The 25,909-nt window shown below is 47.6% G+C and overlaps 1 protein-coding gene across 1 annotated transcript in view; it reads right to left on the reverse strand.

Moving 5' to 3' along the window:
• The window catches only part of LOC308282166 (voltage-dependent T-type calcium channel subunit alpha-1I-like), a gene marked incomplete at its 3' end in the record, with an annotated part of 234,626 nt that overhangs the window by 106,375 nt on the left and 102,342 nt on the right, over positions 1 to 25,909 (reverse strand). Inside the window, exons 8-9 of the mRNA XM_080722510.1 lie at positions 15,680 to 16,037; positions 14,188 to 14,561 (exon numbers count right to left, since the gene is read on the reverse strand). Of these exons, the coding sequence (XP_080578636.1) occupies positions 14,188 to 14,561; positions 15,680 to 16,037 (732 nt within the window). The remainder of the gene's footprint in view (positions 1 to 14,187; positions 14,562 to 15,679; positions 16,038 to 25,909) is intronic.

Raw genomic sequence — 25,909 nt, forward strand, 5'->3', positions numbered from 1 at the left:
TCTGTGTTGGTCTGTCCAGGGTTAATCCCCCCCCCTTCTCCCTTCAAGAACAGCACTGAGCATTTCTTTCACACTTTGTGAAGGGTCTCAGATTGACCCGATCAGGCACTGGCAGAGACATCTTGACATACTGCTGAATCAATCAGTGCCAGATGTCTTGTGCATGCTGCCAGTAGGCCAAGAAAGTAACTTTCCACAAATATTTAGCTTTTCAAATCTTAAACTTTATCTGTCTGAAACCTTGCCCAGATATGGAAAGGACTGACAAAATTCTATTGACAATACCTTCTGATTCTATCGCCTTCACAAAGCAAAATAAATCCGTTAGACCAAGCTACAGTACCTGCGGTAAAGTACTGCGGTTTTCCCCATATGCATGATGATCTCCGCTACAGATAAGAGTTAAAGTTTTAAAAGAAGTAGGACAAATCCAATTGTTTAGGACTGAATTCACTAGGACTGGGCCCAAAATGAATAAGCACTTTTTTGCATCACAAAGATTACTTTAAATATGTAAAAGCAAGGAATGCTGGTGTCAAATGCCATGGAGGGGTCCACAAAAATAGCAACACATTGCTTATTGATAGTACAGCAGGTAGACAGGAAACAGACGGGGAGTGACATGCAGCAAAGGTCGTCAGGATCAGGATTTGAACCCACGGCACGCTGTCAGGCATCAGTGCCTTTGTGATATGCACCTGGACCACTAGGCCAGCAGGCAGTGCCGGGCACCCCACAATGCTTTTAGTTTAGTTAGAATATGTCATTCTCAACCAAAGGACGGGCAGAAACACCTGCTGGACCTGATGCAGATTCAGAAGAGACTGCTGTGAGAATTTTGATATTAGTCTAATAATAATTTGGATCACTCCTTTCTCCACTGTATACATTCAGACTGGTTCATTGTACTAAAATCATGGTTGACTGTATTTAAATCAACTGTCTTCTAATCTAGACTCAATTTATCTCAACTGATAACTGAACTCACAAGGACTGTCTTAAGAACTACAAGATCTGCATGTGGTGTTTTCAATCTACTGTATATCGGTTGACACTGCTACACCAATCTAGTCCCCCACATGCTTGTTTCGTGAGAGAACCCAAAGGCAGGACAGAAGAGCTGTTTTACTTAGACAGAACAATATTATGCAACACAAAACAATGACCCATCTGACAGGGACTGACAAGAGTAATATACACAAGAGTGGTGTTTACAAATTAGATACAGCTGGAGAAGACAAGAACATAGAACTATGAAAACTAGAACATGAACATGAACATGAACATGAACATAACAGAAATACAAGCCCTAGACAAGACAGTCTGTGACAGTGACATAGGAAGGGTGGTGGCTAACGTAAGCAGTCACACCTGACCTGAGTTAATTAGACTCTGAGCTGGGTGTGATGACACAACTGGTGTGCATCAATGCACATGGGCCTCTGTTTAGAAAGATTAGGCTCTTTGTAAAGTCTAATCCGATTATTATTTGAACTTGGTCTCTCGCTCTTATTCAAACTATGCAAAAGTTTGGAAAATGATGAAATCAAACGATTGCAATTCTGCTGCCTCTACCCACTCAATTCATGTCAAGATGCTTAGTTTATAATCAAAGTGATAAATGTCTAACAGACATATTTCTGAGGATGAGGATAGGGGATTATTACAAGCAGCCCAACATTGTTGGTGAGCAAAAGAGGCAGCCTGTGCGACTACACACATATTTAGACATTTCTTTCGTTTTTGTTGTAGAAAGCACGTTACAAACCTCCCAAAACTAAGAAAACTTAGACAAAGTTAAATGTCATGATGTAGGCCCTTCTTCATCCGTAAAGCGCTGCAGCTGCTACCTCCTGAGCCACTATTTGTTTTTCTTTTTCTGCAGACCTTTCGTAATCCCATGCTTGAGGGAAATTCCGTTTTGGCTTCGTCCAACTGATGGTTGCTCAAATATTAATGGGGTGAGCCGTAGTGTCCTGCTCAGGGACACTTGGACACATACACATACTGTCACATAAAGGACGGAAGGTCAACTGCATGGTGACCTTCTGATACCAGACGGTCTCTCTCTACACACTCCATACCCACTGAGACAGTGGTTTTCAACCCTTTTCATATCAAGGTCCATTATTTATTCGGCATATGAGCCACGGACCATCACCATCTGATGAGATTTTGCCTCTCAGACCCAAGACTTAGAATATTATGGTTGGATATGATTTTGTCCACATTTCCATGTTGTGTTGATGTTGGTACCATGGGAGAGATGGCAGGCAAAACGTTGATGAAAATATCAATTCTCCTACATTCTCTAATTGTGTAGACATCTTCTAAATTAAGTAATGCAGATTTTTAACAATCATTTAACTCTTGAGAGCATAAAATGAAACCAAATGGACCCGTAAGGGTCCATTTGGTTTCATTTTACACTCCAGAGTTAAAGATAAGGTTCCATTTGGTTACCAACTCTCCATCATTTAGCTGGGGACCACCTGGAACCCCCTCAAGGACCACTGGTGGTCTCCGGACCACTGGTTGAGAACGACTGCACTAAGCTATGGCAACCCAATACATGTACATAGACTATGCTATGTGTTGTACACATGTCTGTCTGTACATTTATGTGTACATGCTTGTGTGTTCAGTCTGAATATGCAAATTGTCTGCGGTGCATGCATGAATAAACGTTTATTGATTGTGTGGTTTAAATAGACGGCCTGAGACTGCACGCCTCCGTCATGGTCAATGGAAACAAGCGCTCCCACCCTGAATTCATACACGATTCCAAATCAAGCGTGGGGGAGAGGAAAGAGAATAGGCAGTGTAGGCGAAAGACTGATACTGCTGGGAGTAGGCTTACATAACAAGATAATAGGGGGGATTTTGAGTCAATAATCAGGAGGGGCATTCCCCACTCTAGCACGATCGGGATTATCTGGCAAGATTATGCGAATGTGAGTGGTTCAAAGATCCAATCTTGAACCTCCCAATTTTCTCATAGACACACAGACTATAATTTCTGAATGTGTCTGACATTTATCTGGCATTTATCTATCTGTTTACATTTATTACATCACTGCTGTCAAAGTAGGACAGAAGGAGTGATGCACGACAGAGAGAAAACTACCTGGAGACAGATGTTCTGTGAAAGAGAGGACGCTTGACACAGCGCCCTGGGTGTGTTGGTACTAGACTTGTTGATATGTGGCAAGAACACGACATATCAGAACCGTTCCTCCATTGCCACCACAAATTTAACAGACCTGTTGTGTCCGCTAGGCTGCATGAAGGCGTGGCAGAAAAGTTTTTATCCTGTCCGTACGTCTGTCTGTCCGTCCGTCCGTCCGTGTGTCTGTCTGTGCACAGCTAATCTCGTACGTACAGTCCCTGGAGGCCAGAGCAGAATCTCTTCCCAAAAGTTTATGAAATGGACCTAATAGTGGCGCTATAACAGGGCTCTTCACATTTTGGCCTGTAACTTTCCTTTTCCCTGGATTCCTTGGATCATACGCCCACATGTCAGTTTCCGCCGGACAAGATCTTCCGAAATTTTGTGTTGTATTATCTGCTTTTTGTAAGTCGCTTTGGATAAAAAGCGTCTGCTAAATGCCTAAACTGTAAATTATTTTCTTCAAAATACACAGGAGTTAATATCTGCTTCTGCTAGTGACCACAGCACGTTGAGGTGCTAAGTTGCTCTGGGAAGCCCAATAATCTTTATAAAATCCATGTAGTGATGTACCATTATTATTAAAATCTAATAAGAGAATCTTATAACGTATAAGAGAATTCTCTGTGTGGTGCAACCAGATTTCCAAATCATTTAAAATGTTAAAATCCCTGTAGTCTGAGCTCGTCTCCGTACTGCAGCTTGGTGCTCATGCTTTGTGAAGAAGTGATAGACCCAAAAGATACAATTATTCCATCCCATCCCATCCCATCCCAACATCTAACTGAAGCCGAGTCCGATGGCCCCGGAATAGCATGACAGGGGTCTCACAGCACATGGTTGGTTCTACAGATCTTTGCCTACGTTCTAGCTAATTCCTCTGCCGTTACTGTATTTGCATGATGTACAGTTGTACAAAACAACATTTTTCATTAGAACCGCGATCCAACCAATATGCCCATAAAAGGGGACAAAGATCTTTTTTTCTTTCTTTTTTTTTTTTCTTTTTTTTTTTTTTACATTTGTTTATTGGGTTTTTGACAAGCTTTGATAGAACCTCACCACAATTATCCATAATGGGCATAAAGGGACACAGACAGACAGACAGACACAGAGATCTCCATATACAGGGATAAAAGAGACACAGACAGACAGATACAGAGATCTCCATATATGGGCATAAAATGAAGGCAGACAGACAGATATCTCCATATATGGGCATAAATGCACACAGGCAAACAGATAACGGGGTTTGCATTAAAAGGTGGGGCATTACATCCCTATTTACACCGTTCCTGAGTAGCCCGGTCCCCGACTAGATGCTCAACCGCCTTTTGGGCAGCCGAGCTTCTAGTTAGAAGAATATAAACAGCAATTTGCATCCACCAACAGCTTAGAACAGAATTCAGATTTTAAGATTTTACTCATTACTTTGACAGCCCTGCAAACACAGGCTCTGAGTTACATTTTACATATTCTGGTCCCAGACAGTATGAGCCCTGAGCAAGCCTTAGATCCTCAGATCTAAGGCTGTGCTCCTGTGTGTTTATGTCAAGACCTTTTCATAGTGTTTATTTAACCGCCTCTTTTATTGGTGATAATCTTCCTTCCTTTTTGGGTTTGGTTTTAAGCTGTTTTTAATTGACATTATTGGAATATATTGATACAGAATCTATTGATACAGAATGATCACTTATTTTCACTGAATGTTCTTGTTTTGCAAAGTTTAGTGCCTATTATGACATGCCCAGAACAGGGATGCTAGGGTTAGTGTGGGTAACACACACACACACACACACACACACACACACACACACACACACACACACACACACACACACACACACACACACACACACACACACACACACACACACCCTACATCAGTGTTTCTCAAAGTGTATTCCAGGGACTCTGTTGGTTCCTTTAGGGGGACTAAATTTACCCATACAAGTCTGTAACTCAGACAGTGTACAAATGGAACCAAATTTGTACACTGTCAGAGTTAAGGGGAGACCTTGAAATGTACAAGTTTGAGAACCACTGCCCTACATAAGCAAGACTACCCACATCCTGGGCTACACCCATTCTTATCTATACTTCCAGTTTCACCCACAGCAAACACAAAGTCAACAGAACACCACAGCAACAGAAGAGGCACTCTGCATACATAAGAATATGAATATTAATACAATATCCCTCTTAAACAAAGAAAGTAGGCTAAATATTCCATTCTTCCCTCACACCATCTATCTACCAGTGTTAATCTACCTCTAGTGGTGCAAAAATGGACCCAGATGGATCTGTAAGGATCAACAGCAGTTGGCGATGGTGGTGGAAGCATGTTGATGATTTCTCCATCCTGGCTATGGATTGTTCCCAGACCAGTGGAACATGGCCCAATTGGCCCATAGTGCTTTAGACTAGAGTGTTCCCAGAGCAGTGGAACATGGCCGATAGTGCTTTAGAGCAGGGGTAGTCAATTAGATTTGACCAAGGGTCGATTTTTTCTAAGGCATTAGATGGCGGGCCGGAACATATAATGAAAGGCTAATTTAATTAATTCATAGTTAAACAATGTTATGGGAACTCCAAGACAGACTGCCTTACAAGACATAGGCATTTGTGATACCGAGAATGGTAATTTAATAAATCTATCCACCTTTCCATTTGCCAATACATTTATGGACTGACCATGTAGCAGCCTTATAATAATTTGAATGATTACATGCTTTTATTATTATCCTCATAATTATTACTCCCTTCTCTGCTGCCAGATGTAGGCTACAATGTCACATAAATAAGCATGATTCATAATAAATCACTTTGCAGATCTTGAGCAGTTTGGAATATACCGGTACACTACCGCACAAGACCAAATTGGTCGTTAGTGAAATGATCACAGTTGCAAGCTAAGACAGACTGCTTGAGAACACTAAACATTCAGTCTCATCTGCCGCTAGTTTGCAAGAGAAATGACACATGATAGGCTACCCAAAAGTATAAAGAAGAGGAAGCCGTTAAAAGGGGTGTTTAAAGAGGAATATGGACAGCAAACTAATCATGTGTTTATCTTACCTAAACACTCAAGACAGGCAAGAAAGCTAGAGACTGAAGCGTGTGTGCATGCGTGTGTGGGTGCATGTATGCATGCATGTGTGCGTGTGTGCATGCTTCTATGTAAGCTATGCCTCCATTCCATAGACTTTCATAAACCACCTTTTGGTGAAGAACCACAAGCGTCTTTCAATGTCTCTATTTCTATGTTTCTCCCTCTATTTTCAGCTACATAGGAAATGAGAAGGAGAAGGAGGAGGGGGGTTAAGAGTGAGCATTATGTGAACTGGACACTGGAGAAAGGTGCAAACAGGGACAGCTATGGCCTGAGATAGAGAACATGTTTTCTAACCTAAAACACCAAAAACAGATAGAAGGATGTCTAAAGGAGTTTACTGCGCATCATTCTTATTTCTTGGAGTGGATCTAAGTGGGATTGTGCTCCAGTGGCCCTGAATTCACCCTCCAGTATTACAACTCTGTAGGCAGAGCCAAACCCAATCTGGACACAAAGATCACATTACAGAAAGAATGGAGAACGGGGGACAGTGCCGTATAGATATGGAGGAGACTTCAGTGAACGAGAGGCACGGGAGATTGATGCGTCTGTGTTGTGTTTTATATTGCTGTGATTGGTGCTGCTGCATGTTTGCTTTGACAATGTAGTGGACATCCTAATATTATTGTAGATCAGGGGTCTTCAACAGGGGGTCCTCAGAGTTACTACAGGGGGGCCACCAAATCTTTGAGATAGGATCATTCTTTTAAATTAACAACTTCAACCCTCACATCCCTATTCTGAGGAGAACTTTAGCCAAAAATAGCAGCTCAGAGCTTGTAGATCGGCTATTTTGGCAAGTAGGTTTGGTGTAGAGGTAAAAAAAGAGCAGACCAAGTACAGAGTGAAAGGTCAAGTTAACCAAAAACGTATAGGTTCCGAACGGAACCATGTTTATTTAATACCGGAGGACAAGGTCCCCCTATGGGATAACCAGCGCCATCTGGCGCTGCAACAGAGTAAAACTCATAAGCTCCCGTACGAGAAATATCATTTGTCGGTAGGGCTGTCAATCACAAACGAGGGCGCCGCCCCCGAGTGTATAAAAGCCCTGCGGGCTATCATAACTTCCTCTAAAGCCGCACCTCTGCGCCCGCAACTAGCGAACCGAGGGGCTTTATTCGGGGGACCTTGTCCTCCGGTATTAAATAAACATGGTTCCGTTCGGAACCTATACGTTTATTGTCATACCTCCAGACAAGGTCCCCCTATGGGACTCATATACTCCCCGAGAAGTCATGAACCGACAAGACTGTCGTGCACACCGACCACATCCGGAAAGGAGGTCCTGTCAACCGACGTGACCCCTTTCAGGACTGATCCGACCCAGACCCACAGGGCCTGGGCGTGTTCAGACAGAAAAAGACCCTGACAGACCGAGGCCTGCCTTATGCACTAAGGGCAGACACAGGTCCACCTTATAAAATTGCAATAATATAAGGGAAAAACTCAGGGTCCCCCCACGTATCCTAGAGACAGCAGCATGCTATCTCAGGAAGGGGAGAGAGCCGCCCCACTACATAGTAGGAAGGGCAGCAGCACCCAGAACCGTATGCGCCATAGCAGAAGGCGCAACGTCCAGGTGATAGTAGGTCGCAAAGGTGGACGGCGAAGACCAATTCGCCGCTGCACAAATCTCCTCAATGGAGACACCTTTGGACAAAGCCCAAGAGGTAGACACACCCCTAGTACTGTGGGCCTTAAGTGCTTCCGGCACTTCAGACCCAGACCGGGTGTAAGCCAACCTAATAGCATCCACAAGCCATCTCGACAGAGTGGGTTTGGACACCGCTTTCCGTTGACGGGCATTCATGACCACGAAAAGCTGAGAAGTAGACCTGCTGTCCACCGTCCTATCACAGTAGGCCTTCAGGGCCCTAACTGGACAAAGACAATGAAGACGCCTATCCTCCTCTGATGCAAACGGAGGAGGATGGAAAGCCGTCAAAACAACAGGTTCCTTCGGGACCACTCGGTTCTTAGGAATAAAACTCAAATGAGGTTTAAGAAGAACCTTGGAGTCATTATTGAGAAACCTCATACAATCAGGGCTCACAGAGAGCGCACGAAGGTCGCTCACACGCTTAGCCGTAGACAAGGCAAGCAAAAGAGCTGTTTTGAAACCTAAATGTTTCAAAGAGGTCCTCCCTATCGGTTCAAAGGGTGCCTTGCAAAGGCCCTCAAGAACCACTTGTAGATCCCAAACAGGAAACAAGGCTCTGGTCACAGGTCTCAAATGGTCCACACCATGCATGAACTGGACCACCTCAGGGATTTTAGAAAGGCCTTTGCCTGCCACCCCCAGGTGGCAGGCATCAATAGCCGCTAAATAACCCCTCAGTGTAGAGAACGCCAGACCAAGGTCCAGGCGGTCCTGCAGGAAATCTAACACCTTCTGGGCCGAAGCTATATGAGCCACCACAGGTGGCTCCTGTAGCTCACACCAGTCCAAAAAGGCATTCCACCTTCCATCATACACAGCCCTAGTAGAGGGGGCTCTAGCACTCTGAATAGTGGCTACAACCATCGGTGAGAAGCCTGCTGCAAGCAGGTTCTCCCTCTCACGGGCCAAACCCACAGGTCTAGGCCCCGTGGGTCTGGATGGAAGATCTCGTCCCCTGCCTGGCGCAGCAGATCCCTGAGCAAGGGAAGCCGCCAAGGGGGTTGAGAGAGCAGTGGGGTGATCAGAGACCTCCACACTCCCCTGGATGGTGTCACCAGAAGAACCTCCTGGTTGGAACATCTGATCCTCTCCAGAGTGGGAAGAATCAGTTCCAGGGGTGGAAACGCGTAGAGAAGACCTTGTGGCCATTCGTAAGCAAACGCGTCCATCCCCAGAGGAGAAGGTCCCCTCACTGAAAAGTAAAGGGGACACTTCGCGTTCTCCTGGGAGGCAAAGAGATCGACTCGCGGTCGACCGAACCTGGAGAAAATCTGCCTCACCACCGCAGGGTGGAGAGACCAATCCTCGTAACGAGGCTCCCCCCTGGACAACAGATCGGCGCCGCCGTTCTGAAGGCCCGGGACATGGGAGGCTCTGATGGACCTCAACCGAGGCAAGCACCAGAGGGTCATCTCACGCGCCAGCTGATCCAGCGTCCGCGAGGAGAGGCCGCCCTGTTTGTTGAGATAATACAGGGCCGCCGTGTTGTCCGTCCTGACCAGGACATGGCAACCCCGGAGAAATGGTTCGAAATGCTTGAGCGCCAAGTAGATCGCCATTAATTCCAGATAATTGATGTGGTACTCCAACATGGCCTGGGTCCAAAGACCCCTGGCTGAGCGCCCCTCGTGGGTGGCGCCCCACCCCGAGCGGCTGGCGTCTGTGGTGATCACCTTGCGTGACACCACTTCGCCCATGGAGACCCCACTTGTCAACAACGCCTGGTCCCTCCATGGGACCAGAGCGTCCATGCAGACCTGGCTGACTGTCACCTTCCTGTACCCTTGCAGGGAAGGAATCCTGAGCGCCAGTGACCACCGCTGGAAAGGTCTCATATGAAACCTGCCCAGACGCAGAAGTTGCACTGCTGAAGCCATCAGCCCAGTCAACTTCATGCACTCCTTGTACCTGACCACCTGGTTCAGTCGGAAGGAGCCGAGACAAGCCAGAAACCTGTCCACCCTCTCCGGGGAGAGGCGAGCGGACATGGTGGCCGAGTCCAGAGATATTCCTATAAAGGAAATCTGCTGGGAGGGTAACAACATACTTTTGCCAAAGTTGACGTTGAAACCCAAGGCCTTCAGGTGTGACAACACCAGATTGGTATGGCGCGCCGCTTCTGAGCAGGAGGCGGCGGAAATCATCCAATCGTCTATGTAGTTCGCCAGCCTGACTCCCTGATGCCTCAGTGGAGCAATGGCTGCCTCGGTCACTTTCACGAAAACCAGAGGGCTCAGAGAAAGACCGAAAGGGAGGACCGTGTACTCGTACAGGCGCCCCTCGAAGGCGAACCGCAGGAACTTCCTGTGTGGGGGATAAATGAGGATGTGCTGATAAGCGTCCTTCAGATCCACTGAACAGTGGAAATCCCCCTGTCTCACTGATTTCATCAGTGACTCTGACGTCAGCATCCTGAATTTGAACTTTTTCAAGTGCTTGTTCAGAGCACGTAAGTCCATAATCGGACGCAGCCCCCCTCCTTTTTTCTGAACCAGAAAATAACGGCTCCAGAAGCCTAAACGGCTCTGGTCGCGTGATAACTCCACTATAGCGCCCTTGCGCAATAGTGAGCTTATCTCCTCCCTCAAGGCATCGGCCTTCAAGCCGCGGGCTCGAGTATAAATAACCTTGCTGGATAGGGAGGGTTTTTTCGCGAACTGTAGTCTGTAACCCCGCGTCACCGTCCGAAACACCCAGTGATTCGGATTGCAACGTTTCCATTGCTCTGCACACTGTGCTAACGTGTTGCTGAGCAACGGAGAAGCCTTGGGGTTGTACCGCCTGAGCGGAACTACTGGGCCGGGAGGGAAAGGTTCCATATCCGGGCACGTATCCGTATCCGCTAGACGCCGGGCCGGAAGGCGCGGAGTCACCGGCGGAAAGAGCGTTTCCGTTTCCGGTACGCTTATTTCCGTATCCGGTGGGAGACGAACACGTGACCTCCAAGAAGCCTCGCTTGTTAATAATACATGCGACACACAACGTGGAGCCCGGGGGACAGGGTTCATCGCATAAGTAACATAATCCCCGGCTCGGGGAATTGTATTTACGTTTATAACCTGTGCTAAGGCCTTTATATGCTTCCTTGCGGGAAGACGAGGCCGACCCTGGGTGATATGTGTTGGCTTCTTCCCTGACGCTAAGACCAAACTCCTGTCCTGAACTAGAGTCGGCATAACAGTGCCGCTCGGTGGAGACAGAGGGGTATTGCACACTAGAGAGACTATACCACTGTGAATAGGAATTAGCTTGTCTGGGAACATTTTGCAAAGAGAAATATTCTGCTTGTAACCTGTCTGCATGACTGGAGGAAGCGATATTTTCTGAGTGGAAAGAAATTCCAGCCTGGACTTCTCTACACTGGTTAAATTCATGCAAAATGGGGTCGTCTGTAGTAAAGCAGGTGGGTTTGAAATAAACAGGCATTGTTTCATCAACACACTTTTTATTACAGGCACTGGAGGAGAGCACAGAGGAGGAATAAACATTAATTTCTTGGCATGAGAAAAATTGTTTGTATTGTCCAAACGTCTGCGCTTGCAAGGGGGGGTCCCCTGAAATTTCAGGGGGACCCCGCCAGAGTCCAGTGTCACTTTCGCGGCGGCTTCCCACGGGCTTTGTGGGAGCTGGCCGGTATCCCGTGCCTGGGAGGGTGGCGGGATTGAGAGCGGGCTTGAGCCCCCACTGCAGTGTGAGGGGGTCCCGCGGAGGAAGAAGAGGGGGTCCTAGGGGGATTGTGCTGTTTCCCCTGTTTGGAGGTAGAGCGCCCCCTGTCAGCCTGACCAGGGGCCTTGCTCCGTCCCTGTCTCTTTTCCTTTCTGGGTACCTGGGGGTCCGTCGTGGCTCCCAGGAGCTCCAGAGTGATCTTCTTATCCGCCACCTCCTGGCGGAGAAGCTCCAGTCCACCGCCCATGAGGGAGGTAGGGTGGCCGGGGAGGTCTTGCAGGACCTTCTCGGTCTCCTCTCCGGAACTGCCAGGACACTTTACCTTGTCTAGCCACCTGGCACGTTCCGCCTGGATGCAATAATCCATGCCATGTCCAAGCCACTCGATCGCGTGGACATTCAGGTCCATCAGCATGCGCAGCGACTTGTCCATTTCCTCCACCAACACGTCAGGCACCTCCCGCATCTCGCTGAGGAGGCGCCTGGTGGAGAAAAGCAGCAGCTGGGTGGCGTTCATCGTCCTGGCTGCCAGCGCGGACGATCTGTAAGAGTTCCTCACCCTTGAAGACTGCTTGTCATCAAAGGCTATGGCAAACCCAGGAGGCTTCTTACCCACGGCCAGATTGAGGGGAGGCCGGCCTCCAGGACCGGTCCGCTCATGGCTAGGCTTGAGGCTCCCTACCAGGGACTGGGCCATCAGCTTGTCCATGGGAGGGCACAAGGGGATTCCCGCCTTCTCTGAGTCGCGGTAATCGACCAGGAAGGGGAGCTTGGGGGGGTCCTTGTGTGTAGTCCAGGTTGAATGCAGGGCCTCTGCAAAGCCTGGGACTAGTGGTAGCTTTTCCATCCGACGCGGGGGAGAGGACTCCAAATCCTGGCCCAGGAGAGGAATCCTAGCCCGTGGTCCGAGTGGCGCATCTCCGAGTGGCAGCTCCAGGCCACAACGGATGGTGGCGCGTTCCAGCACCGAGAGCTCGTCCATGGGGATGGAGTCTGGGTCTTGCGCCGCTGCCCCTCTCGCCCCAGCCGGCATGGAAGGGGGGAGAGAGGCAGAAGGGGCTTGGGAGGACGCGGCGGAGATGGAAGCCTCGGCATGAGGAACCACCCTGGCCGCGCCTCCGCCCTGTCCGGAGGGGAAAGAGGACTCGTCCTCCTCCGAGTACTCACCCTCCGTGTCCAACTCCTCCATGTCGCAGTCCTCTAGCTCCGGTTCGTCTCCGTCGCTAGCATGCCAGGAGACGGGGCTAGGTGGCCGCATAGCCCGTAGCTGGGGGACGGAGAAGGAGAGAGGAATGTCACCGACGACTAGAGGGTGGAATTCCTTGGGGGGGACGGTCCATGTTGCAGCTGGCGGAGAAACAACGTGGGCGGTCTTGCATGTTCTCTTCTTGGGCACGGCACCAGTCGAGCCCGTCGGAGAAACAGCAGTGGAAACAGGGGCCGCAGACCCGCTAGCAACGGGGCTACCGAAGCTAGCAGAGGGCGAGGCCGCTGGAGGCCTAACCACGTGGCGAGAAGCAGCGCTGTGGCGTACAGCGCTGTCCGGCACACGAGGAGAGGTGTCTGGGAGGGTTCCGGCGGAGACCGTGGTGTGAAGGCCGTAGCCTGCGGCAGCGATCTCGCATCGTGCCTCGAGGGCTGGAACATCGTACTGGAGGCATTCAGCACAGTTCACCCCCGTGGCCGGGGCCGGAGGGGACAGAGAGGCCAAGGCGTGTCCTACCCCCATGCAGACAATGCAGAACGGATGTGTATCTTCATTGGCGATGAGGCCTTTGCAGCTGGGAAGGCCGCACTTCTTCGGTACCCTAGCTAGCAGGCTGCTAACTGTAGGTCGACGAGCTGCCATCGTGAGCTAACCGAAGCTAAGCGAAGCTAAGCTAAGGCAGGGAGACACGTGGCAGAACGTACAGAGAAGAAGTAAAGACTCAAAGCGAAAGTGAAGAAAAAGACCGAACTGTTAGGAAGAATAGAAATAGAAACGTACAGGAGAATAATCTATAAAGGCCAGTGGCCGACTTCCTAGTCAACGCTTAGGCTAAACTTTACAGAAAATTATACTTATATGGCTGAGTTCACGACACTAGTTGCAGGTAAGCAGAGGTGCGGAAGAGAAAGTTATGATAGCCCGCAGGGCTTTTATACACTCGGGGGCGGCGCCCTCGTTTGTGATTGACAGCCCTACCGACAAATGATATTTCTCGTACGGGAGCTTATGAGTTTTACTCTGTTGCAGCGCCAGATGGCGCTGGTTATCCCATAGGGGGACCTTGTCTGGAGGTATGACAATAAACACAAATCCAACATAGACTGACAACAGTGCTGTCAAACAAGTCTATTAATCAATCTAGGAAATCGATGAAAATCTGCATCACACATTTAAACAATATGTGGAGGGGGTCCCTGCTTCATCTCACTCTCAGCTAAGGGGTCCCTGCCCTGAAAACGTTGAAGACCCCTGTTGTAGATTAACCCCTGTGAGTGGCCAAGAAGAGAGAGAGAGAAGCGTAAGAGAGAGAAAGAAAGAAAGAAAGAAAGAAAGAAAGAAAGAAAGAAGTGTGTGGATGTCCCTACCTGCTCGTGGTGCTCAATCCCCATGCTGATGGTGTTGATGAGGATGGCGATCATGATGCCCCGGTTGAAGTATTTGCTCTCCACGATGTTCCACAGCTTCTTCCTGACGATACCACAAAACCCCCTGCAGCTCTGCTTCGGACTGCATTCCCCAGGGGGCTTTGCGGCGTCCTTGCCATTCTCGCCCTTCTTGCCGCCCTCGCCGCCCGTCTCCTCCACTCGCTCGTCTTTGGCCTGACCGCCCGCTGGTCCCACCCCGTCCGTGAGTGACAGGGCCGTGGTGCACTGAGGGCAGCCGTCGGAGGCGAGGGAGATGGGGGCGGGGCCGGCGTGGTGGCCGTGGTCAGGTCTGGCGTGGTTGGGGCAGTGGCCAGCTGACGGAGGACAGAAAGGACATGGTGTTGAATGTGCATGGTATTCTTCTTCCTATACTGCTGACCTCGCTGCCGGGCAGAAACCTTATGTAAAGCGACTGTGGGTGATTAGAAAAGCACTACATACTGTAAATCTGAGCTGTTATTATTATTACCAGTAAGACTCCCTAATCGGGAGATAAGCGACCGTAGGTCACATGTATACACAAAGAGTAGGGAGCAGTGTCCCCAAAAAATGTGGAGGGATCCATGTTGATGACATGAGTGTAGACATACTGTGTAGCGAGTTTCGTGATAATAGGGGAAAAATTGGAGGAGCAGTGTCCAAAAATGTGCTTTCAAAAATCGGCCTGAAGGTGGCGCTATATGGGACAGATCCATGTTGATGACATGAGTGTAGACATACTGTGTACCGATTTGAGTGATTTTAGGGGCAAAATTGTAGGAGCAGTATTATCTCTTACTGGCATTGTGTCCAAGTGTCCTTGAGTTTACTATTTTTTTCATTTGTCTTAGTGAGATCACTTAGTGAGAACCAGCTGAAGACAAATATAAAACCATTCACTCACAAAACATAATACATAAACAAAGTAGCCTATGAAACAGATAGGAATATCCATCCCATACAATAATCATAAACACATAAAAAAAGGATTAAGTTAAATTAAATGAAATAAAAGTAAGTTAAAACATGTTGCTAGCCAGGTGAGAGGGGTCCATTAGAATATGATGGCCCTTGTTTTCTAACCAGCTAAAGCAAGACATCCTAGAGCAGGTGGCATGCATCAAAAGAAGTTAAGTTCCTTGCATATTGCAGCGTTTTTTCGAAATAAAATATATCTGCATAAAAAAAATGTCAAGCCAAGGACACCACTATATCCACACTACTGGATCTGTTTGTGTAAATAAAACTTACTTTTAAAACAAATGTTACAAAAATGCGTTGTTAGCTAAACACTCACAACGCATTACATTTTCATGCGTTGTGAGCTTGTAGATTTGAGCTTTTTGCCGTATGTATGGTGGTTAATGGCTCTATAGGCAAATGAAGAGGTTAAAGCAACAAACAAAAAACTCAAACCACAAGCTCAACCATGTTTTGATCCATCCACACTCACCACTCCTCAACACCCTTCTCCTCTCACGTCCTCCCCTTCCATTTGCCTTTCCTTCCCTGCCATCATCTCTCCATCCTCCTCCTCCTCCTTCTCCTCTCCTCGCCACTCTTCCGAAACCTCGAGGCTTGCCTCGCAGGGAGTTGAAGAAGGCCCCGGCTCTCCTCCTGGCCTTGCGGAGGAAGTGGCAGAACAGCAGGAACACCTCCTCGTAGCAGTCCCCCGGCTGACTGGCCAGGGTGGAGGAGGACAGGCACTGGGCCCGCTGCTCCTGCATCAGCTGGTGCTCCCGCTGCTTGGTCTCCGAGAACTGGGTGGCGATCACGACCAGGCACAGGTTGATCATGAAGAAAGAACCCACCTAGAGTGGTGCAAATAGTGTACAGCAATGTTGTATTATAAGTTATGTTACAATCACTGCAAGCGTGCAACGCCACTATATTTCTGATTCTTGTACTTCCTCTTTTCCAAATGGTATTTTCGGTCATTATAACAAAGCAATTGGCTAAGGATTTAATGAGATCTGAAATTGACCCCGGCTGAACCGGGTGAGCGCTCTTTTCTCCTGTCATTCTATGTGCCATTAGTGCTGCTTGCACTTTCACACATTTAATGTCACATGGAAGGAATGAGCTGTTAGGTCTGGCCTAAGAGAGACCTTAAAGGAATGAGCTTACTGTTACGTTTGGCATAAAAGAGGCCACTTACGGTTAGGTCTAGCCTAAGGGAGACCAAACACTTATCTAACGCTAAAAGTCTATGGAAAACAAACAGCCTAATGTGGCTTCTATAATGCTAATTGAAAGAATACAACTGTAAAAGACCTAACCGGCTGGCAGGTTTAGCCCAGTGGTTCGCAAACCTTTTCATTTCATTTCATTTGCTATGCATTAGGCTGCCATGGACCTATAAGTGTGTACAAACAGAACCAGCTGTAAAAACAAAGCCCAGTGTGGTTTGTTTGATTTTAAATGGGTAAGCACTGGTTTCTAATATTAAAAAGAAACCAAAAGGGGGATATTTACTCGCGACCCACACAAATCGGTCCGTGACGCACAATTGGGTCCCGACCGACTGTTTGGGAAACAATGTTCTATCTAGCGTGTTTTGTTGTCTGTGATCAACAGTGATGGTAACACGGCTGATAACCACCTCTGGTGTCCATCTGATCCTCCCTGGCAGACACACTGGCACAGGGAGACCATTCTGACTGGGCCACAGAGCTCTCCCTGTGTGTGCGTGCGTGTGTTTGTGTGCGCAGAGCTGGCAGGTCCTTATTGATCCAAAGCAGGGATTTGTGCTTTGTGTAGCCCGCAGTCTCCATGCCAATCCTCTGGGCTGGAAGGGAGGCACGGGGTCTCAGCACTCACACAACACTCACTGATCTCATCAATTCTTTATGTTTCCACATTGGTGGAGCCACCAAAAGACAATTGGATTAGTGTGTTGCGTGCGTGAGTGTGTGCGTGCGTTTTGTATGTGTGAGAGAGAGAGAGCGATCGGAGAGAGATAGAGAGAGAGAGAGAGAGAGAGAGAGAGAGAGAGGGTGGAAAAAGTCAGACAGTAACATAAGGAGTGAGGGAATAATCATGTCAGACCAGATTTATGCAAAGCGTGCTTACGCATTTTGTGCATGATGTGCAATGTGTGTGTGTGTGGGAGGAACAGTGCTGCGTTTACACTTAAATGTCCTTAAATATCTGATAGCCGTCTCTAAGCCAGCCATTGAGCATACTTCAAAAAAAGGTTTGATCCAATTTATAACTTTTGCCTACACAGGCTCTCACTGCCCTGACTATAATTCATGGTCTAATGGGGTCTGCATCATTCATCCTCATTTTAGCACTCTGCCTCCTTTCAACTTTCCAAGTTTCTGGAGAGCCAATTTCTTCACTTTCAAAACCACCCTACTAACCCAGCCAGCACGCCCACATGGGTCCCGCATGGGTACAGGGTGGGCTTCCCTACATGGGCCCCATGTGGGAATGTCCGCGGTTTCCACAAGGGTCCCTCGTGGGTTAGCCCACGTGGGCTCTGTGTGGGTTCTACATGGGCCCTGGGTCGGCCCCACCTCGGCTAATTTATATGGGACCCAGGTGGGAACCACTTGGGCTAGCCCACGTGGGCTCAACGTGGGTTCTACATGGGCGCTGGGTGGGCCCCACCTCGGCAAATTTATATGGGACCCATGTGGGAACCGCCTGGGCTAGCCCACGTGGGTTCTATGTGGGAATGTCCGCGGTTTCCACAAGGGTCCCTCGTGGGTTAGCCCACGTGGGCTCTGTGTGGGTTCTATATGGGCTCTGGGTGGGCCCCACCTCGGCTAATTTATATGGGACCCAGGTGGGAACCACTTGGGCTAGCCCACGTGGGCTCAACGTGGGTTCTACATGGGTCCTGGGTGGGCCCCACCTCGGCAAATTTATATGGGACCCAAGTGGGATCCACTTGGGCTAGCCCACGTGGGATCAACGTGGGTTCTGCAGGGGCCCTGGGTGGGCCCCACATCGGCAAATTTATATGGGACCCAAGTGGGAACCACTTGGGCTAGCCCACGTGGGATCAACGTGGGTTCTGCAGGGGCCCTGGGTGGGCCCCACCTCGGCAAATGTATATGGGACCCAGGTGGGAGCCGCTTGGGCTAGCCTGTGTGGGCCCTAGGTGGGTTCTACATGGGCCCTGGTTGGGCCACACCTAGGCAATTCTATGCGGGAACCATAGGGGATAAACGTGAAATCCAAGTGGGCTCAACCTTGCTCCTAGGAAGATTTTAATGGTAGACTAAAACAGTGTTTGACATGAACTGTGTTAATTATTGAAACACCTAAAATACATTTTGGATGAAATAGACAATATACTGTATATTTGACAACGTTTATTACAAAAATAAACAAGATAATAAAATACAATATAAATAAAGATAGCAGCAGCATGAAGGCAAACAGATCAAATGTGCAAGTGTACATACAGTACATTTAAAAAAACACTTGAAATGCAAAAAGAGATATTCCCATAATGCTTCACAGACTGCTAACAGAACAAAATAAAGGATAAAAAATGTCCAAAAACATAAATTGTGTAAGAGGTGCATCAAAATCTTGATTTTCTTTAACAAAACTGTTTTAGGGCATAGGTCTTCTGGAATCCAGTGTTCATTCATGTTGCATTCATCAATCTGGGTCCGCTGTGCTTGTGGGTGTTTTTTTTAGCCAACCACAGGGGAGAGAGAGAGAGAGAGTTTGTCTATTGGGATGGCACATCATCCAGTTCTTTTTCTGTTGTATGTCCTTACACTCCGTTGCAGCAATCCAGTCGAGTGTGTCATTGTCTAGGTCATGATCATTCTCGTCCACAATCACCATTCAGTGGCTGGTATATAGGGCAGCTGGTCATCACATGCTCCACAGTCTGTGATGGATCCTGTGCTGCACTGAAACGTCCCACACCTGTCCTCAGGTGATAGAGGGTTGTCCACTCCTTATGGGGGAGGTGCTGGTCAGGAACATATGTGAGATCCTTGATGAATTGGTGAAGCCTGGACGGTTCTGCTGCCTTCCACTGGTCTGTCCATCTTGCCTTCACCCAGGAAGCCTTAACCTTAGATATCTCCGACATGGCAATTCCTGAGTTTATGGCAAAAGTCAAAGAAAGGATTAGCCACAAGATATGAATGTAAAGTAGTCATTCTATCTTTAAACACACTTACACTGGCGTCACCAGGAATGAGATTTTAGTAGGCGAAATGCCAGTGAAGTGCATTGCGACGCATTGTGAGCTTTTAGATCGGCTATTTTCAAATAGACAAAATGTATAGGGCTGAAGAGTTTAATGTAGGCCTATGTTTTATAGCCTAATAATATTCTAAATAAGTAACTAGTCCAATAGTGTAGTACACAGGAGACAGACCATTTGGCAAGCGTGTGCACATTTGATTCTTTGTAAAGCCAGGTGACGATGACCCAAAGTAAACCCCCACAATAGCAAAAATTTGCATCTCTATAAGCAAGTTGAGTAGGCCTATGCTATCAGCTGCCTACTGTCTACGTGCCTGCTGACTGTGGACAAACTGGTTTTGCATGCTCAATGTTTTCAGGCCACGGACCCCTTAGTTGAGAGAGATGAAGCAGGGACCACCAAAACCACATAGATTCCATATAGTTTCATCATGACAGGAAAATCATCATTGTATTTTGGATCCATGTCGATTTGTGTTTCAGATATTTAACCACTTGAACAGTCAATACTTAATAAAGTTGACATTTCACTCACTACTTGGTCTGCTCTTTTCCCTCTCTACAAAACCTCTTTGCCCAAATGTCTGATCTACAAGCTCACAACGCCTCGCAGTGCAAGGCGTTGTGAGCTTGTAGATCTGCTAGTTTTGGCTCAAGTTCTCAGAATATGGACGCTAGGGTTCAAGTGGTTAATATAAAAAATGAGAAAATACGATTTCTATCACACAAAGATTTGGAGGACCCCCTTTAGTGACTCTGAGGACCCCATCAAAAGTTAAAGCAATGTAAATGTCAATGTAGGCCTACACATCTTTGAGGAGGGAAAAAGTTATGTTCTGGCCCACCTTTAAGCATCTGGCTGTACTAAATAATTAAATAATAATAATAATTGAAATAATTGGTTACAATGTGATAACAAATTTAAATCTAGAGCTAAAACATGCAACTTGTTTAAGATAATGTCCTTGGTTAAGCTGACAAAAACGACAAACCTTGAGTTAAAACCAGCCTGTCTCTGGGCTAGTTTGAGAACATTTTAGAATATAGAGTAGACAATGAGGCTACTTACCATACTTTTAGATGTTCTTAAGGTCCATCCGTGGGTTAAGCCAAATCGCAAGACAGTACAGTACAGTACAGTACAGTAGCCTAGTGGAAAATGAGTTCCTAAATCTATCAGTTACTTTTCAAAATCTGAGAAGGAAAGTGATTGGTTAGATGGACTTCACAGTGACGTGTGAACTCACCCTGTATTCAAATGGTAATGAGATTCTGTCCCTGATTGGTCTGTCTGCCCTCTCTCTCTCTCTCCCTCTCTCTCTCTCTCTCTCTCTCTCTGTGTGTGTGTGTGTGTGTGTGTGTGTGTGTGTGTGTGTGTGTGTGTGTGTGTGTGTGTGTGTGTGTGTGTGTGTGTGTGTGTGTGTGTGTGTGCGTGCGTGCGTGCGTGCGTGCGTGCGTGCGTGCGTGCGTGCGTGCGTGCGTGCGTGCGTGCGTGCGTGCGCGCGCGCGTGCGCGCAATGTGCCTGTCTGTCTGTCTGTCCAAAATGCATCAAGTATAATCAGCTACTGACTTTTAAATAATGTGTATTATGTATTATTATATTGTAAAAGTACATATCAGCACATAAAGCAGACATGTCACAACACACAGACATGTCACAACACGCACGCGCACACACACACGCACGCGCGCACGCACGCACGCACGCACGCACACACACACGCACACGCACACACACCACCAGTGGTTTTTGGGAGCGTTCCAGGTGGTCCCTAGCTAAATGATGGCGAGTTGGTGACCAAATGGACCCTCATAGATCTACAGTTTCATTTTACACTAAATTATTGTTAAACATCTGCATTACTTAATTTACAACAAGTCTACACAATTAGAGAAAGTAGAAGTGTTATTTTGGTCAACATTTTGCCTGTTATCTCTCCTACCGGTACAGCATGGAATTGATATAGCATTAAAGTCATGGATGTTTTTCTTTATTATTATTTTTCTTCTTTATACATAACCCCCTGAATAGATATGTTGGTCAAGCTGTTGTTAATAACTAGGCTAGACTTCGTAAGTCCATATGGAAACATTCAAAGGAAATAGTTTTCCCCACTCATTGCCTAGGCCAATTCACAGCCAAAAAATAACTGAAATAAAATAAAAAATACATTTAAAAATAGGCCGATGTGGGAACCAGTGATTGACGCTTGAAGTTGAAAAATCTATGTAGACCAATGTGGGAACCATGTGGGCCTGCCCACTTCCAACCCATGCCCAGTTAGCCCACATGTAGCCCATGCGGGAACCACGTGGGCCAGCCCATGTCCATCCCATGCCCAGTTAGCCCACATGTAGCCCATGCGGGAACCACGTGGGCCAACCCACTTCCATCCCATGCCCAGTTAGCCCACATGTAGCCCACGCGGGAACCACCTGGGCCAGCCCACTTCCATCCCATGCCCACTTAGCCCACATGTAGCCCATGCGGGAACCACGTGGGCCAGCCCATGTCCATCCCATGCCCAGTTAGCCCACATGTAGCCCATGCAGGAACCTTGTGGCCAAGCCCACTTCCATCCCATGCCCAGTTAGCCCACATGTAGCCCATGCGGGAACTACGTGGGCCAACCCACTTCCATCCCATGCCCAGTTAGCCCACATGTAGCCCATGCGGGAACCACGTGGGCAAGCCCATGTCCATCCCATGCCCAGTTAGCCCACATGTAACCCATGCGGGAAACACGTGGGCCAACCCACTTCCATCCCATGCCCAGTTAGCCCACATGTAGCCCACGCGGGAACCACCTGGGCCAGCCCACTTCCATCCCATGCCCACTTAGCCCACATGTAGCCCATGCGGGACCCACGTGGGCCAGCCCATGTCCATCCCATGCCCAGTTAGCCCACATGTAGCCCACGCAGGAACCACCTGGGCCAGCCCACTTCCATCCCATGCCCAGTTAGCCCACATGTATCCCATGCGGGAACCACGTGGGCCAGCCCACTTTCATCCCATGCCCAGTTAGCCCACATGTAGCCCATGCGGGAACCACGTGGGCCAACCCACTTCCATCCCATGCCCAGTTAGCCCACATGTAGCCCATGTGGGAACCACTTGGGCCAGCCCACCTCCATCCCATGCCCAGTTATCCCACATGTAGCCCACGTGGGAACCACTTGGGCCAGCCCACTTCAATCCCATGCCCAGTTAGCCCACATGTAGCCCATGTGGGAACCATGTGGGAAAGCCCACTTCCAACCCATGCCCAGGTATCCCACATGTATCCCACGTGGGACCCATGTAATTTGCCCACATCAAGCCCATGCCCACGTGGTACCCAAGTAGCCCAACTCGTACCCATGCGGGACCCATGTGGGCGTGCTGGCTGGGAAGCGTCATGTAGATGATCTTTTTGAGTGTTTTTTGCGTGAGACAAAGACAAAGTGATGTGCTTGACTGAAGAGCCTATGGGGCAGCAGGCTTATGACTAAAGGCCTCTTAAGTCAGAGTCGCATCTAAACAGAATGATATTTGAGCACCGAAGTCTCTCACGTGGCTTCGCTTAGCCAGGACAACTACCATTAGTACTTGCCACACGACTTGCCGCACCCAAGCTGAGCTACTCACACTCTGAGTTGGCAGTGCCCAGGGTCGTACCCATGACCTTGTGGTCCAAAGGCGAGAGCTCTACCGACTGAGCTACCCAGACACGCTTATGGAGAATAGCTTGCCGGCAAATGACGCATGTCAAGTATGTGCAAAACTCGGCAAGACGGGATTTGCGCGTGCATGTTTGTGTGAGTGACAGAGAGAGAGAGAGAGAGAGAGAGAGAGAGAGAGAGAGAGAGAGAGAGAGAGAGAGAGAGAGAGAGAGAGAGAGAGAGAGAGAAAGGCTTAAATGCAAATTCCTCCTCTCCTGAGAAGCCATGGTATCAAATCAAGTGGATTATACTGCAGGAGCTAACACTAACGGTACATGTTGAGGATGGCATTTCACAGTGATGGACCTTAATTGTATATACTGCTTCTGTTTTCTATGCAAAGCCCATAAAACCACTGATTGTCCTGCGCTAAGCCTCTGAACATGATCATAATCAGAATACATACACAACAGCTCCCTCTCCCCTTCCTCCCTTTGTACCGCTCTCTTCGTCTGCATCTCTCCCTGTCCATCTCACAGTTTACTTCAATTTGATTCGACTCACAGTCGACTCACTGTTGGGCGGAAAACGTGTTTGTCCAAAACACCTGAAGACCTGTGTGGACCCTGATGAAGGCCTCTGGCCGAAGTGACTTGGTTTTTAAACTTGCTTACGAAATAAAATACTTTTCTATTTAAACTGAACAGATCTGCCTTGGACCCTTTTTAATTATTATTATTTTATTTTGTTCACACTGTGATGCCTACGATAAAAGAAATTAACTTAGAACTCTTGTCCTGAAAATAGAAAATACCTGTGTTCTAATAGATCCACTGTGTTTATTATTTAGTCACAAGCTTGTGTTAATACTTTTAGTTTTTATTGGCTATATATTTATAAAACACGGACAGACCAAACCACTCTCAACCTGGTCTCCCTATTTTGGGCAGAAATAGCAGACCTACAATGTCACAGCGCCTACTGCAGTGACATGTTGTGACTGACACTGTTATATGAAGTATAAAATACAGTAGGATACTAATTTATGAAAAGAAAGAAATAAAATAAAAAATATATGGATATACAAGGTTTCTGCCCTATACACAAGACACAGCAATTGGTGTTTTCATGCTGCTGTCTCTCTCCCTCCCACTATCATCACGGACTCTTCTCTCAACACAAAAACATGAATGGAAGCCTCCACATCCGTCTGTCAGTGAGATGGAGACCTAATAATAATGAACGGAATTATGTTTGAAACCGTGCTGCAGCGTAAAACAAAATAGAGAGAAAATCTCTGCCACTCTCCCTTCCCCCGGTCTGTTGAGAGACAGCTCTCAGTTTGTGATGCAACGATGCCGAGGCGAGCGAAGGCGCGAACTGTAGCAGACTTTTCTGTTTCAGATGTGCTGTGCTGTGAGCTTGCATATCTGCTATTTATATGTGGCTGTGCCATGCAAACTTGTAGATCTGCTATTTTCTGAAAAATCATGAAAATGTCTTTTTGTAACTTAAATATTTGCATCTGGGAGGGTCCCTGATACATAATATTTTGAGATGGGGAACCACTGATGATAGAAACGTGTTTTTCAAAAAGACTTGCACACATTTTCACGATAAAAAAAACAAACAATTGCAGATCTACAAGCTCGCAGCACAGCACTTGGTGCAGCACTGTGAGCTTGTACAGTAGATATGCTATTTTTTTAAGTTAAGGAATAAAATAATGGTTCAAGTAATAATGCGTGATAATGCGTTCCAGGTCTTATAGGGTGAAGTAGCGTGGTTCTCAACATCAGACTAAATGTAACGCCTCAACTCCTGCAATTCCATGTGCTTATCGGGGTGGGGGGTCCCCAGTTCAAATAGGGTTATTTTGGGGGGTCACGACCTGAAAAGGTTGAAAACCACTGGACTACACAATGACGTTCCATAATAAATTAACTTAAATATATTCGGGTGGTGGGTTAAATCCATCCATCCATCCATCCATCTTCAACCGCTTATCCGGAATCGGGTCGCGTGGGTAACAGTTCCAACTGAGAACTCCAGATTTCCTTATCCCGAGCAACTTCCTCCACTCCCTCAGGGAGTATACCGAGGCGTTCCCAAGCCAGTTTGGAGATATAATCCCTCCCTCCATCTGGTCTTTGGTCTGCCACGGGGTCTCCTCCCAGTGGGACGAGCATCAAGGACCTTCCTAGGAAGGCGCTCGGGAGGCATCTGTACTAGATGCCCGAACCACCTAAGCTGACTCCTTTCCAAGTAGGAGCAGCGGTTCTACTCCAAGTCTCTCTCGGGTAACTGAACTTCTCACCCTATCTCTAAGGGAGATACCAGCCACCCGTCTGAGGAAACCCATTTCGGCCGCTTGCACCCGCGACCTTATACTTTCGGTCATGACCCACACTTCATGACCATAGGTGAGAGTAGGAATGTATACTGTATACAGTGTTGTATATATAATTCCCCCCTCCCCCCTCACAGCATTTGTCCCTGTTAGATTTGTGTCTACACTTGCCAGGTGTCCACTGTGTTTGGACAGGGAGAGCGGGGAAGCAATACTCTACATTAACATATTTGCATGAAATGATTGAAAAGTTACAAGAGGATGTTAGATACTGCAAATATGTTTTTTAACAAATGCGTTCCAGTGAGTCTTTCAGCGGTCATTAGGGGGTACATTTTCCACTATTTCTCTCAGTAATGATCGGTCCCAAAAAACAAAACTGCTTGTCTGGCGCTTACTTAACTTTAATAACAGAGAAATATTCATGCCCTACATACTCCGTGACACACTTTGAAAATAGCCAATTTACAAGTTCACAATGTGTGGGGAATTGAGCAATAAAA

Source organism: Nannobrachium achirus (assembly GCF_963921795.1).
Source record: "Nannobrachium achirus genome assembly, chromosome: 3".
Classification (NCBI taxonomy): Eukaryota; Metazoa; Chordata; class Actinopteri; order Myctophiformes; family Myctophidae; genus Nannobrachium; species Nannobrachium achirus.